Source organism: Grammomys surdaster, unplaced genomic scaffold (assembly GCF_004785775.1).
Source record: "Grammomys surdaster isolate TR1022 unplaced genomic scaffold, NIH_TR_1.0 169, whole genome shotgun sequence".
Taxonomy (NCBI): domain Eukaryota; kingdom Metazoa; phylum Chordata; class Mammalia; order Rodentia; family Muridae; genus Grammomys; species Grammomys surdaster.
In genome coordinates, this window is record NW_021604617.1 from 9903654 (window position 1) to 9919100 (window position 15447).

General features: G+C 52.5%; 1 protein-coding gene across 1 annotated transcript; it reads right to left on the reverse strand.

Annotated features, from left to right (window-relative positions):
• Nucleotides 1-1211: 1211 nt before the first annotated feature.
• On the reverse strand, nucleotides 1212-15125 carry Aars2 (alanyl-tRNA synthetase 2, mitochondrial). Its single transcript, XM_028766567.1, has 22 exons — nucleotides 14886-15125; nucleotides 14107-14298; nucleotides 13177-13322; nucleotides 12794-12961; nucleotides 12192-12336; nucleotides 7255-7400; nucleotides 6981-7089; nucleotides 6585-6623; nucleotides 6357-6468; nucleotides 5797-5930; nucleotides 5261-5405; nucleotides 4854-5026; nucleotides 4630-4743; nucleotides 4393-4533; nucleotides 3988-4125; nucleotides 3796-3905; nucleotides 3559-3667; nucleotides 3150-3272; nucleotides 2850-2960; nucleotides 2233-2316; nucleotides 2016-2126; nucleotides 1212-1626 (listed from the first exon to the last, which is right to left on the reverse strand). The coding sequence occupies exons 1-22, from the start codon at nucleotides 15111-15113 to the stop codon at nucleotides 1462-1464; spliced, it is 2943 nt and encodes a 980-aa protein (XP_028622400.1). The 5' UTR covers nucleotides 15114-15125; the 3' UTR covers nucleotides 1212-1461.
• Between the last annotated feature and the right edge of the window lie 322 nt (nucleotides 15126-15447).

Genomic DNA, 15447 nt, shown 5'->3' on the forward strand with positions numbered 1-15447 from the left:
TGTGTAGCCCTGGTTATCCTGGAACTTACTCTGTAGACCAGGCTGGCTTTGAACCCAGAAATCCGCCTGCCTCTGCCTCCCAAGTGCTGGGATTAAAGGCGTGCGCCACCACTGCCCTGCTCTGTGTTAACTTTTAAAAGCCTGTTGTTGACTGGGCATGGTGGTGTATGCTTTCAATCCCAGCACTTGGGAGGCAGAGATAGGTGACTCTGTGAGAGGTCAGCATGGTCCACACAGGGGGTTCCAGGCCAACCAAACAGAGCTATATATATGGAGGCCCTATTTCAGTACGAAAAGTCCATCACTGCTCTGACTGCCTGCGGCCTCACCCGCTGTTCCTTCAGCTCAAACATTTCTCTTAGGTTTCCTCAAGGCTCATGCCCGGCCCTCCTAGCTCAGACACCCTTCCCAGAGATAGTGACACAACTGTGTCCTCTTGTCACCATTCTTCCCCTTTCTCATCCTTGACGAACACCCCACCCCCAGGCTCCACAAGGGCAAAGCTGTTGTATCCGGTCCTTGTCACTGTCGGTTGACCAGGCCCTGCTGCTCAGCTAAACCGTCTTGGCTTTACTTCAGTCATTGTTAATAAAAAAAAAAAATGGCACTAGGGGTGTGTGCCCCACTGGTCTGATTTTCCTATGACATTTCTGGGGTCTTGATAGGAGACTCTTCCTGGTATCCAGCCAATCCTGACCCCCCCTCTGAACATGTGTTCTTGGAAGGTCCAGCCTGAGGTACCAGGTACTTGTCTACTAGGGTGAATGGTCAGACTAACGGATGCTGAAGAAGGTCACCTTTCTTTTGTGTATGTCACGTATTTGCAGGGGCCACAGAATCCATACACGGGCAATGGATGGACTGCCGATGGGGTTAAAGGCAACTGAGTCATACGTGGGTGCCGGGAGCTGACCCTGGGCCTCTGGAAGTGCACAGGGCACTTTAAATGGCTGAGCAGGCCACTCTTTTTTTCCAAAGACAGAATCCTCTAGAACTTCCAATCTTCTGTGAAACATCTTTTTTTTTTTCAAAGAAATTATTTTATTGTTTTGTGTGTATGAGTGACTGTGTACACGAGTGCCTGCGTGTATGTCTGTGTACCACATGTTTTTCTGGTGCCTGAGGAGACTGGGAGCCTCCATGTGGATGCTGGGAGTCAAACCTGGGTCCTTTCCGGGAACAACACGTGCTCTTAAACACTAAGCCAAGTCTCCAGTCCTGTGAAATACTTTTAATAGGTGCCCCCAGCTATAGCAGCCCGGGTCTTCACATCTGTTGGGGTTGCCGCCTCTCAGTTCGCTTTGGCTTCTCCTCATCTCCGGGTGGCCTAGGTGGTCTTCTTTGGCTCAGATACCTCCAGCTGCTGGTCCTTTGTCTCAGCCTCCAGGAAAGCTCTGTGGTTCCTTGAGGGCTCCAGATGCTTGCCTGCCTCTCATTCCCTTGTGCCCTGGGTGGGTCTGGTCAGAGCTGGTTGAGTGCATAAGCTCGGGCAGTCCCGAGGGCAGCCTCCAGGTCAGCGGTGTGTCCGGTACCCTGAGCTACCACTCGAGAACCCCAAGCTTTGCCTCCCATGTGGCTGCACACAGCTAGTGCCCAGGCCTCAGCTGTGAAGGTAGGTGTGGCATCCTGCGGGGAGAGAATCAGAAGGGGAGGCTATGTGGAACTGGTCCTCACTGCTGCTACCCATTCAGTGGACCCTCAAGGATGCTGTCACCAGCCATGAGGACCCTCTTCCAGGCTGAGCACAGGAGAGGGGCATCTGGTGAGGCAAATAAAGAACAGGCTGGGAATACGTATGGAAGCGATGAGCCAGGAACTGGGGCCTTGAGGCAGGTGACTAAGGAATTTCACAATGCCTTTTGGGAAGGGGGAGGGAGTATCTTTAGGGATGAGGAGAGATTGCTCTATTCCTGTCATGGGTTATCTCCCTGTACCCTACATCTGTCTGGAAGAAGAAAAGAGGTGGAAACAACTAGGCACAGGCCATTTAGGGTGGGTTCTTGGGACCCTCTTACCTGGGCCACCTGGCAGGCGCACAGGACGCTGCCAGTGGGCTGGGGGCTGAGCAGCAGCACAGACATGCTGGGGGCCTGCTTGCACAGCTGCCGCACGACCTTTACCAGCACCTGTGTGAGGGCGACACAGTGACCCACCACTCCCTAGATGCTCAGGACCTCCCAGGCAGGACTTGGCCTCCTGCAGGCCCCAGGTGGGTCACTGCATGGCACTTACTGAGAGGGATTCGGCAGAGACAGTGTCCACGATCAGAGGTCCCTCCGAGTGTCGTTTCAACAGCTCCTGGGATTTCTCCGTAGCCTGTGGGGCAGGGGAGCAGCAGAGGAGCCAGGGATGGAAACTCCACATTTGAACTGAGACTCGGTCCAACAGCCCCCTCCCTCCCGTGCTTTCACTATAAAGGCCATTTGCTCTGAGGAGAGGTGGCAGGAGGTCTGCCTGGCGAGGTCTGCTCTCTTGGGTTCCATCTGTGACCTTCTGTGACTGCCTTGGCTCTTCTATTCTGTCACAGGGCCCTACAATAGTTGCTGAAGGTGAGAGGAGGAAGGCCAGATAGCACAGATGGCCTGGGAGGGGAGCTGGAACTGGCAATCAAGGAGCAATTAAGGCTGAACGGCATTTGAGTCAGGAGGCTGCCTAACGGGAACGGTGGTGGGTGGGCAGGAGGGTTGAGGGGGCAGGATCTATGGTCACGCAGAGGTGGGGAGTGGCTTGCTTATATGTTACATGGGAACACATTTAGTAGAATCCTGCCTCGGACTTCTATCCCAGTTCTGGAAGCTTCCTAGGGTTAGCGAGGTGATGTCTGTTGGGCATGGCTGATCTCCTCTTACCTGGCCCTTCTCCAGTTTCCGGATGGCAGTGTTGGCACGGCGCTGTATCATCTTCAGCGTGGTCTGTAGCTCCTGCCGTTGCCACTGAGGTATCACGGCAGACTCTGCGACCTATGGTCAGAGCCGTGTGTCAACCTTGCCCTTCTCCTGACTTACAGTGCCAGGGGAGACACCATACCTACCCTGAAGACAAACATCTAGGCCAGCTGGAAGGCTGGGAGGGATGGGAAGGGTCCAGGAAGGGATGGAGGAGGGGACATAGCCAGTGAGGGGACTGGAGTGGTGAGGGTGGCCCCTGACCTCGGTGAGACGTCCTATGTCCTTAGATAGCCGGTGAGCTTCCGGCAGGCCTCGGCTGCCCCGACTTAGTCTCTCACTGGCTGCTTCCACCTCCTGACAAAGGCTCTGGCCCACCTCTCGGGCCTATGGGAGGGGATGAGAAAGTGAAGGCTTCAGACTCACAGTCACCCTCTTAGGACAGAGTCTCATATCTCACTGCAGTCCGGGCTATATCAGAAATGTTTGCCAGGTGGGGCCAGTCAAGGAACCAGGCTTAAATTAGCAGCTGCTAGCTGCTGGCAGATGCTATATCATAGCAGTGTGCATACCACTGGGCATCGTTGAGCCTGGGTGTCAGCTGTGTGTTCCCCTCATCCCCTCAAAACCCGCCCCCCCATTCAGAAGTCTCCAGGGCTGCTAGTATTCTAACCTGTAGGGCCTGCTCCCCAGTGACGGCCAGTAGGCGAGTGACACCCTTGTCCAGCTGGTGACCCCCAATAATCACCAAGTCCCCCACGGCCCCGGTACTTAGCAGGTGCCTAGAGGGAGGTGAAGAAGGGGATGAGAAGGGAGAAGTCTGAGCCCAGAGCACAGGATGGTGGCTGCTAAGACTGAGGGGGGGGTGAGGATCCAGGGCTCGGGACAGGGTGGCCCAAGAGTGACTCACGTTCCACAGCACAGCTCCACCGAGGTTTGCAGTGCAGCCTGGGAGGCCGGCGCCAGGGCATGGGCCACAGGAACCCCCACTGACACTACCCGAACGGGGTCTGGGTACACCTGAGAGGAAGGTGGGACAAGGGCTATTAGATGCCAAGAGAGGACAGGGGAAACATTCTGGAATCTCCCGTCTACCACGCACCTCATCCAGTGAGCGGAGGCCAGGGATATGGGCAGTGTGTGCCAGCGGCACGTCCTCCATGTACACAGGCTTATCCTGCCTCACGGCTTCCTGCACGTAGCTCTCCACTGTCCGTAGCTGCTCTGTGGTCAGTGGGGCCTGGGGACACAGAGCAACAGGCACAGGTTTGATGACTCCTGCTGCATTAAAGGGTGGCTGATGTTCCCATGGGGACAAGGTGACAAGGTGAGGAGTGGCTAGAGGTGGAAGGAATGTCCTTAGTAGAGGGGCCTTGCTGAGGTGAGGTTCCGAGGGACAGTGTCGTGGTACTGACGCACAGCCCAGGTCCTCGACACCAGTCCACCCACCTCCTGTCCGTGTAACGTGTTGCTTCCCATAAAGCCTGTCTTTCTGTGCCCGGCTCACCTGGGTGGCCACGTCAAAGCGCAGCCGTTCTGGGTTGAGGTGGGAGCCCCGCTGCTCGGTTTCCGGTCCAAGTGTCTGTCGAAGTGCCCAGCTCAGCAGGTGGGTGGCTGTGTGCTTCACCATGCATCCCATTCGCCAGGCCTGGAATATTTTTGTCACCCGGGGTCCTGGGTGAGGGCCGGGGTGGGGAGGGACAGGGGCTATAAGACCCCAAGAGCGGCGGGATAGGCGCCTTACCTTATCCACATACAGCTGCACTTGATCCCCCACCTGTAAGCACTCGGGAGCCATGGCCTCATGCAGGATGAAGCCGCCGCAGACCTGAGCCCGGGCCACAGGGAACAACACATCCTGGGGAGGAGAGGGCCAAGGTGCCAGGACTGCTTGCGGTCCTATCTCCACTTGCGCGGCCTCACGTCTGCCTTCCGCGGGAGTCATCTCCGGGGGTGTCTGATACTCACCTGCTGCCCTGTGCGAACGAGGTAGCCTCGGTCTGAAGCCTGACCCCCTTGTTCAGCGTAGAAGTTGGTTCTGTCCAATAGGAGGCCACAGCGCTGGCCTGCTCCCACGGAGTCCACAGCCGTCCCGGTCTCTGAATACAGCCGTAATACCTGGGCCTCACAGAGGCCGAACTCTGCCAGAGGCAGAAGGATTATCAGTGTTAGAGCTTGGGGTTGGGATAAGTTTGGGATGTGAGGCAAATGCACCCCGGCTTTAGAGGGCGAAGAAGAAAGCATTTCCAGACGAAGGAGGTAGTGACCCCTGCTGGATCCTTTGGGCAATGCAAGTGGCTGGTGGCTACCATTTCTCTCCTTCCCAGTCAAGGTCAGATAAGCTTGTGCCTACCAACCTGGGTCTAGGTTCTCACCATAATCCCCGTCGGGGCGAAGGGAGTAGTCATACTTGGGGCTGTCATCAGTTGGGCGTATGCCTTGACGGTGCAGCTCCTCCAGTGCGTGGACATCAAGACACAATCTTTTCTCCTGTACTGCCTCTGCCTGCTGGGCCCGGTGCTGCAATACAATCGTGTGTGTGTGTGTGTGTGTGTGTGTGTGTGTGTGTGTGTGTGTGTGGCGGGGTGGGGTCGAGGGAGTACCAGGTGCACAGAACACTCCATGGGATGGGAATTGAGCCTTTGAGAGCCCTGTCTCTGTGAACCCTGTGGCTTGCATGGAATAAGACCTAAGGGGGCTTGCTGGCTTTGAGCGAGCTATCTTAGGTGGCTAGTAAACTAGACATGACAGGTGCCTCAGGGCCAGGTCTCTTTCCCACAAACACCCCTGGGAGTTCCTTCTCTTCTGCTTCTGTTTGGTCACTGGGGCTGATGTTCCTCTCTACCGACCGAGCGGGGCTGTGGTTCTGTCTCCTCACCTATAAGGGTTGAGGGAGTCCGGTGGCCTATACCTGAGCCTCCTCCTGAGCAAGCTGCTCTAGTCCGGCAGTGTCGAGCTTCACCCCCGTCTCCTCCAGCATCAGCTCCACCAGGTCTAGGGGAATCCCCAGATTCCCAGACATCGACAATGACCAGGCCACTTCGGCTGAGGAAAGAGAGCAGAGGGTTGAGGATGGGAGCAGCGGATCAAAGGGAGAAGTGAGCTGGCTCAGGCTTTTTCAGTTCCACAAACCCCCTCCGGCGTGCAAGGAGCCATCTTGAGACTTCGGGTTCCGAGGTCAGAGAAGGATGAGGGTAGCCCAGCCTACTCCCAGGATGTGTGGCATTTTGGTGGTCCCGGTTTAAGCATGAAGCTGACTTTGGAAACAAGGGATGGGTGGTAGGGCTGGCTGGGTGGCTGGGTGGTTAGGAGGGGAGGTGGCAGGGCAGGGCTCCTGCGGTGGTCAGGTTTCTTCTGGCAGAAGTCGGGGTTGGGGGTGGGTCTGAAGCCCCTGGCAGGCTGAAAGCCGCAGCCTTTGCTCACTCTGGTGTGCCCGAGAATCTCGTTGCTTTGGTAAGGCTCCCAACTCACCGGGGAATAAATCAGAAGGGCCCAAGCGCTTAACGGTTCGATCAATGATCCGCCGGCCTCGCTGCAGGGAGGCCAGGAAGGCTGCCTCATCCTCTGACACCAGGCTGGCTATCTGAACCAAGGCAGGGCAGGGAGTGGATCTGGGTTTCCTTGGAAACAGGCTTCTCCCTACAGCTCTCTAGGCAGCCTCCCCTGACCCCTCCCACCTCACCTCACCCCGATCAATACCTTGACTGAGTTCTTCTGAAGTTCTGGATAAGCAGCTCCCTAGGGACGTAAGAGAGTGTGGAAGAGATAAACGGCCCACCCTTCCTCCATACCCTCGTAACAAGGGACACCTGCCCAGGAAGCTCAGATGCTTTGAGAATTGGGGAAGGACTCAAATAAGGAAGTGACTTCCCAGTGGGGCAGGCATATAAGTGGAAGGGAACCCTGAGGTCAAAGGTCCAGCACCCTGAATGAACGTCCTTCCAAGGTCTCCCTACTTTTTGTGAGCAAGACCAGCTTTCTCAGCCTCCTTGATGGGTGCAGGGCTGGACAGTGAGGGTAGGGCACCGCTAGGGCGCAGTGGTAGGTTCCCAAGGTCTCAGAAGGCGTGCAGAAAGAAGGCGGCTCTGCGCTTACCAATGTCTCCACCACCACCGGCACCAGGTTGCCTAGAAAGCCAGGCGGGGCCTTCAAGACCTCTGTAGAATAGCGCACAGCTCGACGGAGAATCTGACGGAGAACTAGCCTGGAGGGTTTCAGAGCGCAGGCGTGAACTCCTAGCATCATCTCGCCGGGCGATATGGGGGAATAGCTTCCCCTATTCCCTTTGAGCTCTCGACCTGATTTCACCTCCCCATTTCTCCTCCTCCCAGCCCTGCCGCTCCCGCAGTACCAGCGCTTCCCGACTCACGGGGCACCTGACATCCCTGGGGTGACACCGTCAGCAATGCAGACACAGAGCGTGCGGATGTGATCGGCTACGACTCGGTATGCTGTGTCCATTCGTCCCTCATCTGCTGCCCCTACACGGCCAGAGTAAGGGGGAGCCCCGCAGCTCTGTAAAGCAAGAGAGCGGCCACAGCTGTTGGGTCTGTCTGACCTGGCCCAGGCACATGCCTGTTCTCGGCCGTAAAACCATATCCTGTAGGAACAGGGCCCAAGAATGGAGACCTGTGAAAATTCCCTGTACTAGTGAGAAAACTCCAAGAAATCAAGACGAATGTGACCTCAGTTCCTTCAAAACACAAGGGTTGTTCTTGGAATGTGTTTTTGTGCTCCTCCCCGGTGTAGTGGCTGGGAGTGAGTTGACTTCAGTTGGTGTCATTCATACATCTCTACAGAAAAACGTTTTTGCCACATGTGGGTTGTATACTTGTGTTTTCCACTTGTGATTGCACAACTTACTCTTGTGAGAAGGTGATTTGTTTTAACGATAAATTGTCTGATGCTCTGGATAAAGTTAGTTATTGCATGGGACTCTAGACTGCCTCATTTTTAGGTCCTACTTTCCTAGGTTCACGTCAACAACCACGGTAGTAAACATGTCAACAACCAGGGTAGTAAACAACATCTAGAATGGTTTTCTCAGCACTGGGGAGGCAGAGGTAGGCAGATCTCTGAGTTCGAGACCAGCCTGGTCTACAGAGCAAATTCTAGGACAGCCAGAGCTATACAGAGAAGCCTTGTCTTCAAAAATCAAATACAAAAACCAACAAAACAAAACAAAAACAAACAAAATAAACAACAAAAAAAACCCAACAAAAACCTAAAGCAACGGAATGGCCTTTTGGTAGAGCCAATGGTGGAATAGGACTCCCTGGGCCTTGTGGGGCTAGCGCTGAGCATTAAAAGGCCTACAGTGGCCATCACCTGCTCAGTTTCCATGCACAGAGCATCCCTGAAACACACCGCAGCTGTGCTGGCTGGTTTCATGTCAATTTGACACAAGCTAGAATCATCTTGGAAAGAGGAATCTCAACTGAGAAAATGTCTCAGCATACTGGCCTGTGGGCCAGCCTGTGGTGCATTTTCTTGATTGATGGTTGATGTGGGAGGGGCCAGCCCACTGTGGGCGGAGCCACTCCTAGGCTGGTGGTGGTCCTGGGTCCTATAAGAAAGCTGGCTGGGCAAGCCACAGTGAACAAGCCAGGGAGCAGCACTCCACCATAGCCTTTGCTTCAATTCCTGCCCTGACTTCCATTGAGGGGACTATGATAGAGAAGTGTAATTGAAATGAATCCTTTCCTCACCAACTTGCTTGTGGTCATGGTGTTTATTACGGCTATAGATATCCTAAGACACCCTAAAACAACTTCTCTAGAAGGTACTATCACCCTTGCTTACTTTATTTTTTATTGGTTTATTAAAACAGGGTCTTACTACATAGCCCTAACTGACCTAGAACTTGCTATGCAGACCAAGCTGGCCTCGAACTCATGGAGATCTGCTTGCACATACCTGGCCTCAACACTTGCTTTAAAGAAGAGGGAAAGGGTTTGGGAATGTGGCTCAGTTGACAGAATGCTTAACTTACATGTATCTAGCCCTGGGTCTGACCCCCAGCACTGCATAAAACTGGGCATAGTAACATACTCCAGTAATCCCAGAACTTAGAAGGTAAAGGTAGGAGGGTCAGAAGTTCAAAGCTATCCTTGGCTACCTGACAAGTTCAAGGGCAGCTTAGGATACATTAGACTATTTAATTTAAACACATGTGTGCGCGCGTGTACACACGTACACACACACACACACACACACACACACACACACACACTGATATGTGTCAGGAGCAGATGTGAAATCTAGACCAGGCTGGTAGGACTCTCTGTTCGCCTTTCTGATCTTCCTAGAGGTGACGGTCAGGGGAGAGGAAGGCTGGTATACACTCAAATATGCCGCAGCAGGTTACTTAATCTGAGAGGCTCCAAACATACTCTATAGTCTAGGCTTTGCTTTACCACTCACTGTGCTTCTTAAGCCACTCCCCCACCCCCACCCATTGATGGGTCCTTTCCTTTGATCTTTGTGAGATATCTTGCCTCTACTCCCCCGCCATCATCTAAGCTGCATCCCCACCCAGGCTTGTTCCTGGACTGATAACTGAGACCAGTGGCTCTTTGGCTTTTACTGTCATCTGCCTCCAGCTCACGTCCCTGTGGGAGTGCATGACAGCTCCTACATCTGCTCCACCTGAGCCTTTCTCCCCATGCACAGATTAAAAGCCTCACTTTGGACTTCAAGACCCCATAAGATGTGACTCTGGCTATCTTCTTTGCAGAAGACTATCTGTAAAAAATGTCCTTTCCCTCAGCACAGGCCGCTTTGCCAGAGGATTTTAAAGCTGCTTTTCATCAACAGATAACATTTATTTCCCTACTTCTTGAGCCTGAAGCCAGCTAGAGACTTTTTCTGGCCAACAGAAGATAGGAGAGCCAGGCAGTGGTGGCGCATGCCTTTAATCCCAGCACTTGGGAGGCAGAGCCAGGCGGATTTCTGAGTTCGAGGCCAGCCTGGTCTACAGAGTGAGTTCCAGGACAGCCAGGGCTACACAGAGAAACCCTGTCTCAAAACAAAACAAAAAAAAAAAAAACAAAAAACAAAAACAAAAACAAAAAAGAAGAAGAAGAAGAAGAAGATAGGAGAAAGGAATCTGGGTGTGGTGTTGCACACCTGTTCTTCCAGAATTTAGGATCTAGAAGCAAGAGGACCGAGGTCACCACTGGTTACATACCAAGTATGAGGCCAGTCTGAGATGCCCTATCTTAAAAAAGGAAAATTAAAAAAAAAAAAAAAGAAAAAATATAAAGAAAGGATACCTCGCTTCTGTCTTCCTTCTTGGATCCTTGCTGAGCTGGGATGAGAACAGGCCTGAGCTAGAACTAGCCAACCAGACGATAGCAGACACACGGCTTAGCCACCCATGCTGTCCCAAGCTGACAGTGAACCATTGCCTAGAAGAAGAGCTGCCTTATACCCAATCACAGATGTTTGGATGAGCTCATGGGATACCAAAATTGACCCAGGAAAGGTGGCCTGGCCTGTGCCACTGCCCAGACTCCTGAAGTGGATGTCAGCAGCCTTATGACACCAGTGTGTTACCCAGAAAAAACTGTTTGGGCATGGGCTCCACCCACATCTCACAGGATTCTACCTCAGCTAGCTGTCTTTCCCCAAAAGCAGGAACTATTAAAAGGGCCCGGAAAGGAAAAGAAGGTCCCTAGCTTAGGATCTGATTTATACTTCCTGTTGGCTGAGAGCCAGGGAAGTTCAGGACAACTGATAAAACCGAAGCCACCTACAGATAGTTATTCGTGTTTGTAAAGACATTTCAAACAATGCTGTTAAAAGCAACACACTCGGGGCTGGAGAGATGAAGAAGGCTTGCTTCTTTGCCCGAGGACCTGAGTTTGGTTCTCAGCACCCACACTGGGTGGGTCACAACCACCTGTGACTCCAGTTGCAGGTGATCTGATACCTTCTTCTGGTCTCTGTGGGTAGTATGCACAGACACATACATGACACACATACCACAGACACACACACACACACACACACACACACACACACACACACACACAGAGGTCTGTAGTTTTTTTGTTTTTTTGTTTTGTTTTGTTTTTGGTTTTGGTTTTTTGAGACAGAGGTTCTCTGTGTAGCCCTGGCTGTCCTGGAACTCACTCTGTAGACCAGGCTGGCCTCAAACTCAGAAATCAGCCTGCCTCTTGCCTCCCAAGTGCTGGGATTAAAGGCATGCGCCTCCACTGCCCAGCTCCGTATCTTTTCTATTTGAGCCTCTGTACCCAGCATAAAGGTTTCGGATTAGGGAAACTAGTTGAGCCACACCCACCAACAGCAATCTCTTTCTTACAGCCACCTTAAAGAAAATGGCAAGCCCTCCCCATCTCTAACTCTGCTAACACAGTAGACTCCTCATGTGCCTAGATTCCAGGAGAATGGCAGCTGTTACTCGTAATTCCCCAAGTCGGTCTATAGGCTCAGAACACCAGACTCAGGACACCAGAGGGCTAACAGTATAGTGGATGCAGTCAAGTCGACATGGCTTCTTCATCACGTCCTGACATTCTCTGAGAAGCATATTCCTTCTCTGGGATACAGGACTACTTATCAACTATGTGGGATGAAGTCCTTTGCTTTCCTCTAAGACCTCTGAAGAAAGGACCACCCCTCAGCCTTGCAGAATGGTGTTGGGGCCTGAGCTCTCTTCAGAGTCCTGCCATGCTCCTGTCTGTGAAGTTAATAAATCTTTTAATAACTCTTTTAGCCGGGCAGTGGTGGCGCACGCCTTTAATCCTAGCACTTGGGAGGCAGAGGCAGGTGGATTTCTGAGTTCGAGGCCAGCCTGGTCTACAGAGTGAATTTCAGGACAGCCTGGGCTATAAAGAGAAACCTTGTCTCGAAAAACCAAAAAAAAAAAAAAAAAACTCTTTTACCCAAATGGGCTATCTGCTTCAGTGTCTGCTTGAGCCCCAAGCCCAGAACCTTCCATAAAGGACACATGCACATTTTGAACGGATGATGGGAATAGTAAGGGGTGACATCAGGCAGCAGTATACTTGATACCCTGGGATCCTTGGTGTGCACTGTTCCCACATGTTGGGAATACTCTTGAGTTCTCAACAACACCAAGGGAGGAGGGGCTTGGGAGATGGCTCAGCTGGTACAGTGTTTACCTCACAGGCACGAAGACCCGACTTTGACCTCTACAACACGAATACAACTGCTGGCACAGTGGCATATGCTTGTAATGTCAGTGTTAGGGACACACACACACAGACACACCAGAAAACTAAAAAACAATGGTGCTGAGGCAGAGGGGGCGGGGCTCACCTGATGTATGGCGTCCAGCAATGGAGAGAAGAGGTCAGTGTCGTAAGTTGAACGTTTGCCCTGCAGTACGGCCACCAGCCTTTCTAGGCCCATTCCCGTGTCCACATGTCGCTGCGGTAGCAGCTGCAGGCTTCCATCTGCGTCTCTGGCCAGGAAAAGTGTGCAAGGTGAGGCCAACTGAGTGTGGCAGGTCTGAGGCAGGTGTTCAAGTTCAGCAGAAACCTGATGACCCTCGGGCTGAGAGAAGCAGGAACCTGAGGCCAGTGTCCCTTCCCCCCCATGCAAACGGAGCTGATGAAGGCCTTGAGAGTCTCTCCTCTCTCAAAAAGGTTAACTCCATTCTTACTCTTGCTTGAGTCCTTGCCTGGACCTAGACATGCCCACTAAGACAGATTCTTTGTCTTTAGAGAGACTTGTCAAGATACATTAGAAGAAAATCATAGCGACCACCAAGCTCAGCTCCATCATTATATGACAGGAGGATAGAGGGCACCAGGAACTAGTCCAGGCTGTCACGGACAAGGACAAGAATTAGATCAGGTTCTCTTTCAAAAAGCGTGCAAGTTCAGTTAGCAACTGATGGTAGCTACGGCCGCCATTACCTGTAGTGTTGCATGAAGACCAGATTCCAAAGCTCTACCAGCTGGGGGCTTCCCACCCCCTCAGCCAGGTCATAGTGGATCTCAGTACACGGCCCACAAGGCCCGGTGTCCCCCATCTCCCAGAAGTTCTCCTGAAGTCCGAAGGAGAGCACACGGCTGGCAGGCACTCTGAGGAGATAGCTATGTAAGCGGTGGGAGACTGGCATGTTCAGAAGCTGGCACTCCCCTGCTGTGACAACCTCTCACCCAAGTCCAGCTCAGGAAGAAGGGCTGAACAATAGCATGCTGGGATATGCCAAACTCTTGAGGGTTTGTACTGATAATCTGCTATCCACGCTTCCTATTGCCAGTGGGAGACAGAAGAAGGGGCCCGCCCGACTTACCCTAAACTAAGCCAGACGTCTCTGGTCTCCAGGTCTGGGTCCAGCCCTGTCTTGGAGTCACCACTGAAGTAGGAGACCCATAACCTGTCCTCAGGGATCCCATAGACTTGAGTCAACAGTTCCCAGGCCATGCTGCAAGCTTCCTCCTGGAGGCAAAACCACCATGGGGGTGGAGAGATGTGACAACGGGGCCACTCAAGGTCATAAGGTCAAGACAAGACCATTCCCACTACCCACCCTAGTTTCAGATCAGGCCACGTCTACTTCTGCCTTGAGTTTTTCATGTCCAGAAAGTGACCCCGTCCTTACAAGCCTACTTTCTTTCCAGACTCAGATGAATTCTATCTGCTCCATAATCCTCTCCACCCACTGGCCCTGACCTGGGGACTTTATGTCCAGTGATTCCAGGGACTATCTCAGCACAGCTCTCTGGCCATCTGCTTAGCTAACTTTTAAACAGTCATTAGGCAGGAGACAGTCCCTTCCTTCAATCAGGGAAGTGAGGTATGCTCCTTTCCACTGGACATTGTATCTGTGTGTGCGTGTGTGTGTGTGCACGTACACACCCGTAACTTGTGGGCACGCACCTGTGAAAGTCAAAGGACAACTATGGGTGACTACTTAGGAGCTAATTTTTGTTTGAAACAGGCTCTCTCATTAGCTTGGAACTTTGACTGTAGGCCAGACTAGCTTGTCTGCGAGCTTCCAAGGATCCTCCTGTCCTTGTCTCCCATCTGGCAACTCCAGAATCATAGGCACACACTGTTGAGCTGCACTTTAAATGGGGGTTCTGGGGGGATCCACAAGTACTTTACCAACCAAGCCATCTTTCTGTTTCCCCCATAACACACTGTGTCTAGAACTTGGCCACAGTATCCAGCATTCGGGGTTCAAAGACTTTCTTGACTCGAGAGCTCCCTGGAAACTCACCTTAAAATATTCACCCCTGAAGGCCCAATTGCCAAGCATTTCAAAAAATGTATGATGAGAGAGATCACGGCCTACATCTTCCAGGTCGTTATGATGTCCTCCAGCCCTGACACATTTCTGGCTATTAGCTACACGTCGGAAGCCTGCCATCTCGCTTCGTGGGTCCACTGTGCCCAGGAAGATGGGCTTGAACTAGAAGCACATAAAAATCGGGAAGGGGAAGTTCTTTAGTTCCTTAGTACAAGGTTAAAGTGGGGAGTGGATGCAGATGGCTGTTGAAACTCAGTGATATTTGTGACCCCAAGGGTGCAATGTAGTCTTAGCCCTGGGCACCCCAGGAGCTCAGGCAGGCATTTCTAGTGTATGTGAAGTAGAGAAGAGGTGAATGAACTTAAACCAGAGACCTCTGCCTAGTAAAAAGTAGTAAAATTTACAGATAAGGAAGTGGTTGGACAGAGTCAAAGTTTCAAGAATATTACCAAGCCAGGCAGGAGCGCTATAAACGTCTACTTAATAGATGAATTGTATTTATTTAAATAGTCTTCCACTCAGAGGCTGCCCCTCAGGGCTTCACACCTGCTATCCAGGGATAATAAACTTAATTTCTCCCCACAAGTTTCCAAGCTAATTCCCCAAGAGCTAACCAGGTCCCCACCCATTTTACCCAGCCCCTCTTCCACTCCGAGTTCCGCCCCCTCACTCTTTTGATCCAATCGTGAAGCGCTTTTCTAAGGCTGACTCCAGAGCTCCTCCCCCTATCGCTGTGGCTCCGCCCTCACCTGGTTCATGCCGGCATTGACGAAAAGCAGGCTGGGGTCGCCGCGCGGCCTCACCGAAGCGGAGGGCACGAACCGGTGGCCATGGCGATCTCGGAAGAAGCTCAGGAAGGCGTCCCGCACGGCCGCTCCGTGGGGTGGACTGGGCTCGGTTGAGAATGGCTGCCATGGGCACGACCTCCCAATGGCTCGCCGCAGCCTCCTGGCTGCAACAGCTACCGCCACCGCCATCTTACTTCCGGGCAACGGCTTCGCGGAGTCAAAGAGTGACTCCGTACGGAAGTACGGAGTACGGAAGGACGCCTAGTGTTTCCTACAGCGGCCCCTGGCTGGTGGAAGACTTAGAGGGCAAGTCTCCGCTTCTGGTGGAAGTGGTTCCGCAAGAAGGGAACTTCCCCTGGCAAGCTACTTTGCACACATTAGGCCCTTTAATTCATCCAGGATTAAACAGATGATCATAAAAAGATCATTATGTTCTAGGCTTTATTTTGAACGTTAGTAGTAAGATTAGCACAATGCCTCTGCTTCTAAAATCTGTATTCTGGCAGTAATGGTTGTTGTGTTA